Source organism: Pecten maximus, chromosome 8 (genome assembly GCF_902652985.1).
Source record: "Pecten maximus chromosome 8, xPecMax1.1, whole genome shotgun sequence".
Lineage (NCBI taxonomy): Eukaryota > Metazoa > Mollusca > Bivalvia > Pectinida > Pectinidae > Pecten > Pecten maximus.
This window is the reverse complement of record NC_047022.1, coordinates 44,262,748-44,272,844: the sequence shown is the minus strand read 5'-3', so window position 1 is coordinate 44,272,844 and position 10,097 is coordinate 44,262,748. Positions and strand designations below refer to the sequence as shown.

The 10,097-nt window shown below is 39.5% G+C and overlaps 1 protein-coding gene across 14 annotated transcripts in view; it reads right to left on the bottom strand.

The window, feature by feature from the left end:
- Nucleotides 1-1,997: 1,997 nt before the first annotated feature.
- Nucleotides 1,998-10,097, bottom strand: part of LOC117333624 (ABC transporter F family member 4-like) — a 52,154-nt gene continuing 44,054 nt past the window's right edge. For 11 of the 14 annotated variants that reach the window (XM_033893008.1, XM_033893009.1, XM_033893015.1 and 8 more), the window contains 4 exons: nt 5,275-5,421; nt 4,523-4,694; nt 2,652-2,741; nt 1,998-2,525 (listed from right to left, as the gene is read on the bottom strand). In XM_033893008.1, coding sequence (XP_033748899.1) covers nt 2,398-2,525; nt 2,652-2,741; nt 4,523-4,694; nt 5,275-5,421 — 537 coding nt within the window. In that variant the 3' untranslated portion in view covers nt 1,998-2,397. The remainder of the gene's footprint in view (nt 2,526-2,651; nt 2,742-4,522; nt 4,695-5,274; nt 5,422-10,097) is intronic. The other 3 variants (XM_033893011.1, XM_033893019.1, XM_033893022.1) reach the window with 1 other exon arrangement.

The following is a 10,097-nucleotide window of genomic DNA, read 5'->3' as shown; positions in this document are numbered from 1 at the left end:
TGCATGTTTTACATAAAATTACAAAGGCATCAAATCAAATCTAATAATAATTTTAATGAGTACATTCATAACTCATTGTCTTAAATACAATACAACATGTATCTGGTAGAACAAACATACAACAAACTATATCTAATGGTCAGTTTTTAGTATATTTCCATTGACATGTCATGATTTAGATATGTTCATTTTATGACGTTAATATTGGTCACATCATGTGACCCAGTACATTCAAATAATATTTGTTTAACGATTTTATAATAAGCTGCATAATACCAATATGCACACAATTTTTTATGTCTCTCTCTCCCATTATTATGAAGCAGCATAACATGTTGGCTATTCAAGTAAAATATCTGACAGGAGGACAGTTAAGAAACCCATTTTTCTCTCAGACCCACCATGTATAAAATATTTGGAGTTCTCCCATGTGATACTTAACCAATAGCTATAGCTCTGCCATTACATACACAATAGTTTATATAATATTGTCAACCCTACCAGAGTAGTCAGATATCTATTGAGATAAATACAAGATGCCCATGGGCCTGAACGGTCACCTGAGATTTGAAATATTTCATTTAATTTAATTGACCCTTTTTGGCTCCATCCATCAGTTCAAGGGGTCCGTAAGGGCAACATGTGTATACCATCAAGCTGTCATCCCATGTTGATGATGTTAACAAAGTTAGAATGATTTACAATGGAAATCTAACATATCAGTCAAAATTGTGATTTCCCAATATAAACTATAGTAAAGTTTACCCCCTCCCCAGGGTCATGAAATTAATAATTTTAGTAAAGCACCTTAAGACCCTTCCATCTATGAAGAGTATTTGATTCAACCTTATTTGGGTCTTGAGGAGAAGATTTTTGAAATTTCAGTCAATTTGACCCCTTTTAGCCCCACCCATCAGCCCCTGGGGGTCTGTCAGGGCCAACATGTGCATAAAAGTCAAAAATGTGATTTCCCTATATAAACTATAGTAAAGTTTACCCCCTCCCCAGGGGCAAACGTGAGACCCCAGGGTCATGAAATTCACAAATTTGGTAAATGACCTTAAGACCCTTCCATCTATGTAGAGTGTTTGATTCCACCATATCGGAGAGTAGAGAAGAAGATTTTTGAAGTTTTAGTCAATTTGACACTTTTTGGCCCCACCACTCAGGCCCCTTGGGGGTGGGGACCATATAACTCACAATTTTGGTTGACCTTTAGCCATAGAAGCTTCCTGTCAGATTTCATTGAATTTGGTTCAACAATTTTGGAGAAGTCAAAAATTAAATTGTTTACGGACAGACGACAGACAAATGGCGATTAGAACAAGTCACTTGAGACTTCATCTCGGGTGACTTAAAAATACAGATACATGTAGTTAAATACATAGAATAGTGTGCACAAACAGCAAGATACATATAGGTTGGGTGCACATTCTTTGAATGTTGACACTGGCCAGATACGCTATGTGAAAGTAATGAAGTTGAAAATGAAAACCATTTTATACTGTTGTGGGTAACTTAATCAAAATTAAGGAGTAAAATACGTCAATCCATACTTTTACCATTGAAATAGTTGAGATATTGTTCGTCTTTGCCATTTTTTAACGTATTGTTAGCCTTTGTACAGAATGCTTGTGAAAAGTGTACGATTTTCAAATGAACTTCATTTTGATATAGATACTTCATGCATATGAAAGTGGTTTTACTTTATCTTTGTAAGGTTTTTTTTATTTCAGACATTTAATCATTTAGTTATAAAACAATATTTCTATTCAATATTTATTCCAGTAAACTTGAATTGTCCATTTAATCAATAATACATGTAATCTATTGACGTGATTAGTGTTAAGACGTGTACAATATTAATCAACAGAGATAGACTTCTTAGTGCTCAGACTGCTGAAATAAACTGAATTAGTTCCCAAAACATAATCAGTACTTTAATGGAACTTTAAGTAGCATATATAAGTACAAGTATGTTATTACATGGTATCATGTATTTGTTGCTTCATTTTTTTTTTTTACTATATTCTGTACTGCTATATTACTCATTTTGTTGAATGCATGCATGTAATTGAAAAATGCAAAAAAAAAAATGAAAAATACAATTCTAATGTATGCTGTGTGAAACACAGGTAAATCTCAGGTGACTGTACAGGTAAAAAAGGACATCTTACATCAAACAGTATATAATTGCCTTCTCACTGTTTCCTGAAACAGCACCTTCTAATTGTTAAAAAGAATGTTGGCGTTCAGAGAACACCCCTGTTAGATCATCTTTTATCTCCGGATCTCAACCAAGTATTAATCTTTTATCTCCAGGTTAAGTCCTTAAAGATCTGAGCTAGACTAAGTGTAAATAAAAGTTTATAATAAATAGCTACATTAAAAAATACATTAATCTGACTCCTCACTCTCAATAATGTCTTTCAGGCGACCAAACTTTACTCTTGGAGGAGTGAATTGTTTTATTGGTGAGGGAGAGTTTCGTGAAAAAAGGCTGTTTATTCTCCTTTTAGGCCGACCTGAAAAATAACAAAAATTTGTTTACATCAATAATTATTTCAGTTTCCTAAGATTTAAGACCAGAAAATATCAGGAGACATAACCAGTTTCTTTCATTTTAACAAATATATACGACCGTAACCTACCTTGTCCCAGAGTGATGATGTTTTCGGTGTCCAGCTCTGCTGCCTCTTTCCTCAGACGGAGTTTCTTGGCCTTTTTCATGTTTGGTTTTCCTGGAGAACAGAGTTACACATGTTATTTTAAACATTTGTTACGATTCTTTTCACATGATCATTTACGATACACTTAATTTGGAGTGACTGTGTAAATAGTGTCTATACCAAGTCATCATTACTCCACAGGGAATGTTTGGAGTGACTGTGTAAATAGTGTCTATACCAAGTCATCATTACTCCACAGGGAATGTTTGGCAGGGTTCAGTTTGAGTTAAGATAGTCCTGTAGCATTATGTACATAAGTACATTGTAGAAAAACTCATAAATCCACCATCTCCAGTTTTACTGGTACACCATCAAAGTACCAAGAGGTATATATAATATGTTCTACCTGACCTGTACCTTCCATGTATATCTCAGTTGATAAAAAAGGGTCAAGTCCAATTTTATCTCTTGGAAACATCATACATAGCTGGACCATATAGTCAGCCACATCATAATTACTATAGAATATTGTGAACATTATACAGTTTACAAGAAATCTGAATATTGGGGATGTTAGGAAACTTGACATTTTTTTTTAATTACTTAGAAAGACCAAGTGTCGCTGTAAAGGTTGTTTTCTGTGGTTCAAATAGGTTTTTAAAGCTTTTACAAAAAAAAGCAAGTATTTTTCATTGTGAAAAATTTCAGTTTTGTTTTCATGATGTGTATTTTCATAATGTTATTTTTATCCCTGAAAAAAGAGAATATTACAAGAATCACCTGAATAAAATGTTTACTGTACGCCATTAAGTACCACAAAATCCAATATTATTTTGGCATTTTTTCTTTTTTGCAAAAAATTGCTGTTGTAGTGCGGGTGTATAGATTTCACTCCAGGTTTTTTCTCTCTCCATATCGGCTGTGACCGCCACGGCAGTTTAAAAGAATCCAACACGAATCCCTGTTATTATGAAATCTTTTTCTGTCTAGAATAATTTATATAAGCTGTATATCCAGGTAAGTTGCCTTATTTGACACCTGATTAATTCATTAGCATCCCTAATTAACACCAGAAACAAGGGCCACTGCTCAAGATCACCAACACACCTGTACAACACCGCTCAATAGATCACCAACACACCTGTACAACACCTCTCAACAGATCACCAACACACCTGTACAACAATCACCAACACCTGTACATCACCAAAGAAGAAACACACCAAAAAAAGACACAACCCAAAAACCACCCCCAAAAGGATCACAACACACTGTACAACACCTCTCAACAGATCACCAACACACCTGTTCAACACCTCTCAACAGATCACCAACACACCTGTACATCACCTCTCAACAGATCACTAACACACCTGTACATCACCTCTCAATAGATCACCAACACACCTGTACAATACCTCTCAACAGATCACAAACACACCTGTACATCACCTCTCAATAGATCACCAACACACCTGTACATCACCTCTCAACAGATCACAAACACACCTGTACATCACCACTCAACAGATCACTAACACACCTGTACAATACCTCTCAATCAGAAAACAATAGAGGCTTAATCACCTTACCTGTGTTGGTCAGGACATGGGTCTTAGCTGACTGCCAGCAAATGGGTAACATTATATGATTTTATTTTTTTTTCAGGCATTTTAAGCTGATTTTGGGGTGCGTACATTGATGCGTTAACTACAGGTGTTTTTTTATCGTATTCTGTTTGTTACAGAACTTGGTGAGTAAATTAGAGGAATTTTTATGGTATTCTGTGTTACAGAACTTGGTGCGTAAACTACACAGATTTTTATGGTATTCTATTTGGTACAGAACTTCACCTTTCATTCCATGTTTCTCTAGGATCTGTTTAATCCGCCGTACAATATGAGCGTCAGTCTTACAGCCCTCCAGTTCTCGGTTACTGCGGATGGAGATGCATGCCTCACGACAAATCTTTCGTAACTTTGTGATGTGTGACTCCCGCTTTCTGACACCTGACCTCGATTTGCTCTGATGATAAATAACAGCATATTTTATTACCGTCAAATCTGATCGTTCACCCACCTGTCGTAAGTAACCACCTGTGCATCTAATTTTTTTCATTGAAGTGATTTAACAGACATCTGGACATGTGACCCTGGACCACCTGTGTAAAGTGACCGATTTTAATGTTTCCCATTGAAGTGATTTAACAGACATCTGGACAGGTGACCACTGACCACCAATGTAAAGTGACTGATTTTAATGTTTCCCATTGAAGTGATTTAACAGACATCTGTACATGTGACCCCGGACCACCTGTGTAAAAAGACCGCTTCCAGACTTACGTCCAGCATTTGACAATTTTCGTTTCATTTGGAGAGTGTTATATACATGTGTGTGATGGTATGAATTATATCGGTTGTGTTCTCCGTCATCTTGTTAAATGAATTGTAATGTATGTTTATGTATCATGTAATTCCTATATGTTGTGCTACATTCCGAAATAAAATTGAAAAAAAAAAAAAAAAAAAAAAATGAATTGTCCACCTTCGATGCCTACCTTAGGTTCCTCAGAACTTTCCGACCCACATCCACCTTCGATGCCTACCTTGGGTTTCTCAGAACTTCCCGATTTATGTCCACCTTCGATGCCTACCTTGGGTTTCTCAGAACTTCCCGATTTACGTCCACCTTTGCCAATCTTGGATGGTTTAAGAGGTTCATTATCAGAAGAATCCGAGTCGCTGCTGGAATCCTGATCAACAGATAGGATCACTTTAGCATATATTTAGTCATATCTGATACAGCATTGCCTAACTAAGATAAATCTTTAACAATAGTTCCATTAACTAGCTAAACAAGCTATTGCTTCCTTGTTTCAATTTCTTAACTGCCACACAAAAATTCAGAAAAAACAAGAGGCCCATGTGCCTTAATTATCACATATGTTCTGAAATATTTCAGTTAATGTGACCTGTTTTGGCCCAGCCTAATATTAGCCCATGTAGGTTTGTCAGGGACAACAAGTGCTTACCATCAAATTACTATCTCATACTGAAAATTTTAACCAAGTTCGCGTCAAGTTCAAAATGTGATTTCCTAATAATTTAAACTATAATAAAATTTACCCTCCTGCCAGGGACAAAATTTAAACCTCTAGGTCAGTCAAGGCCAATATGAGCATATTATCAACCTGCCATCCCATACTGGTAAAGTTTCAAAAAACCCCTACCCAGAGACAAATGTGAGACCCTAGGGTCATGAAACTCACAATTTTAGTAAAGCACCTTAAAACCATTCAATCTAGGGGTGGCTATTCAGGCAAAAAACAAAAAAACCTTATCAAGATACGAAACTAGATTTAAATTTTATGTTTTGCCAAAGATAAAATTTGGATTCAATTTATCCAGATAGTAGATTCGTTGAAAGATCTTGCTTTCAAGTATCATTTTTGTTTAGAAAAAAAAAAAATCGTCAACAAGCCATAGTTGTGGAAGATATCACAATAGTTATTGACTTGAATATATGCTGCAGACGTATTGAGAACATAGATATCACAACACATCAGTAAGTCAACCGATCGTTACACCACTACACCACATCAGTAAGTCAACCAATCGTTATACCACTACCACGTCAGTAAGTCAACCGATCGTTATACCACTACCACATCAGTAAGTCAACCGATCGTTATACCACTACCACATCAGTAAGTCAACCGATCGTTATACCACTACCACATCAGTAAGTCAACCGATCGTTACACCACTACCACCTCAGTAAGTCACCGATCGTTAACCACACACATCAGTAAGTCACCGATCGTTACACCACACATCATAGTCAACCGATCGTACACTACCACATCAGTAATCCCGATCGTTAACCCTACACCTCAGAGCCCGATCGTTACAACCATCAGTAAGTCAACCACGTTACCCACTCCACATTATCACCACTACCACATCAGTAGTCGACCGATCGTTACCACTACCCACATCAGTAAGTCAACCGATCGTTACACACTACCACATCAGTAGTCACCGATGTTACACCATACCATCAGTAAGTCAACCGATCGTTATACCACTACACCACATCAGTAAGTCAACCGATCGTTACACCACTACACCACATCAGTAAGTCAACCGATCGTTACACCACTACCACATCAGTAAGTCAACCGATCGTTATACCACTACCACATCAGTAAGTCAACCGATCGTTACACCACTACCACATCAGTAAGTCAACCGATCGTTACACCACTACCACATCAGTAAGTCAACCGATCGTTACACCACTACCACATCAGTAAGTCAACCGATCGTTATACCACTACACCACATCAGTAAGTCGAACCGATCGTTACACCACTACACCACATCAGTAAGTCGACCGACCGTTACACCACTACACCACATCAGTAAGTCGACCGATCGTTACACCAATACCACATCAGTAAGTCACCGATCGTTACACCACTACACCACATCAGTAAGTCGACCGATCGTTACACCACATCAGTAAGTCAACCGATCGTTACACCACTACCACATCAGTAAGTCAACCGATCGTTACACCACATCAGTAAGTCAACCGATCGTTACACCACTACCACATCAGTAAGTCAACCGATCGTTACACCACTACACACATCAGTAAGTCAACCGATCGTTACACCACATCAGTAAGTCAACCGATCGTTACACCACTACCACATCAGTAAGTCAACCGATCGTTACACCACTACCACATCAGTAAGTCAACCGATCGTTATACCACTACACCACATCAGTAAGTCAACCGATCGTTACACCACTACACCACATCAGTAAGTCGACCGATCGTTACACCACTACCACATCAGTAAGTCAACCGATCGTTATACCACTACCACATCAGTAAGTCAACCGATCGTTACACCACTACCACATCAGTAAGTCAACCGATCGTTACACCACTACCACATCAGTAAGTCAACCGATCGTTACACCACTACCACATCAGTAAGTCAACCGATCGTTACACCACTACCACATCAGTAAGTCACCGATCGTTATACCACTACCACATCAGTAAGTCGACCGATCGTTATACCACTACCACATCAGTAAGTCACCGATCGTTACACCACTACCACATCAGTAAGTCAACCGATCGTTACACCACTACACCACATCAGTAAGTCGACCGATCGTTACACCACTACCACATCAGTAAGTCAACCGATCGTTATACCACTACCACATCAGTAAGTCAACCGATCGTTACACCAATACACCACGTCAGTAAGTCACCGATCGTTACACCACTACCACATCAGTAAGTCAACCGATCGTTACACCACTACACCACATCAGTAAGTCAACCGATCGTTACACCACTACCACATCAGTAAGTCGACCGACCGTTACACCACTACCACATCAGTAAGTCAACCGATCGTTACACCACTACCACGTCAGTAAGTCAACCGATCGTTACACCACTACCACATCAGTAAGTCAACCGATCGTTACACCACTACCACATCAGTAAGTCAACCGACCGTTACACCACTACACCACGTCAGTAAGTCACCGATCGTTACACCACTACCACATCAGTAAGTCACCGATCGTTACACCACTACCACATCAGTAAGTCAACCGATCGTTATACCACATCAGTAAGTCGACCGATCGTTACACCACTACACCACATCAGTAAGTCGACCGATCGTTATACCACTACACCACATCAGTAAGTCGACCGATCGTTACACCACATCAGTAAGTCAACCGATCGTTACACCACTACCACATCAGTAAGTCAACCGATCGTTACCACTACACCACATCAGTAAGTCAACCGATCGTTACACCACTACGACATCAGTAAGTCAACCGATCGTTACACCACTACCACATCAGTAAGTCGACCGATCGTTATACCACTACCACATCAGTAAGTCAACCGATCGTTACACCACTACCACATCAGTAAGTCAACCGATCGTTACACCACTACCACATCAGTAAGTCAACCGATCGTTACACCACTACCACATCAGTAAGTCAACCGATCGTTACACCACTACCACATCAGTAAGTCAACCAATCGTTACACCACTACCACATCAGTAAGTCAACCGATCGTTACACCAGTACCACATCAGTAAGTCAACCGATCGTTATACCACTACCACATCAGTAAGTCAACCGATCGTTACACCACTACCACATCAGTAAGTCAACCGATCGTTACATCAGTACCACATCAGTAAGTCAACCGATCGTTACACCACTACCACATCAGTAAGTCAACCGATCGTTACATCAGTACCACATCAGTAAGTCAACCGATCGTTATACCACTACCACATCAGTAAGTCAACCGATCGTTACACCAGTACCACATCAGTAAGTCAACCGATCGTTACACCACTACCACATCAGTAAGTCAACCGATCGTTACACCACTACCACATCAGTAAGTCAACCGATCGTTACACCACTACCACATCAGTAAGTCAACCGATCGTTACACCACTACGACATCAGTAAGTCAACCGATCGTTACACCACAACACATCAGTAAGTCAACCGATCGTTACACCACTAACACATCAGTAAGTCAACCGACCGTTACACCACTAACACATCAGTAAGTCAACCGATCGTTACACCACTACCACATCAGTAAGTCAACCGATCGTTACACCAATACACCACGTCAGTAAGTCACCGATCGTTACACCACTACCACATCAGTAAGTCAACCGATCGTTACACCACTACACCACATCAGTAAGTCAACCGATCGTTATACCACTACCACATCAGTAAGTCAACCGATCGTTACACCACTACCACATCAGTAAGTCAACCAATCGTTACACCACTACCACATCAGTAAGTCAACCGATCGTTACACCACTACACCACGTCAGTAAGTCACCGATCGTTACACCACTACCACATCAGTAAGTCACCGATCGTTATACCACTACCACATCAGTAAGTCAACCGATCGTTACACCAATACCACATCAGTAAGTCAACCGATCGTTACACCAATACACCACATCAGTAAGTCACCGATCGTTACACCACTACCACATCAGTAAGTCAACCGATCGTTACACCACTACACCACATCAGTAAGTCAACCGATCGTTACACCACTACCACATCAGTAAGTCAACCGATCGTTATACCACATCAGTAAGTCAACCGATCGTTACACCACTACCACATCAGTAAGTCGACCGATCGTTACACCAGTACCACATCAGTAAGTCAACCGATCGTTACACCACTACCACATCAGTAAGTCGACCGATCGTTACACCAACACCACGTCAGTAAGTCGACCGATCGTTACACCAGTACCACATCAGTAAGTCAACCGATCGTTATACCACTACACCACATCAGTAAGTCGACC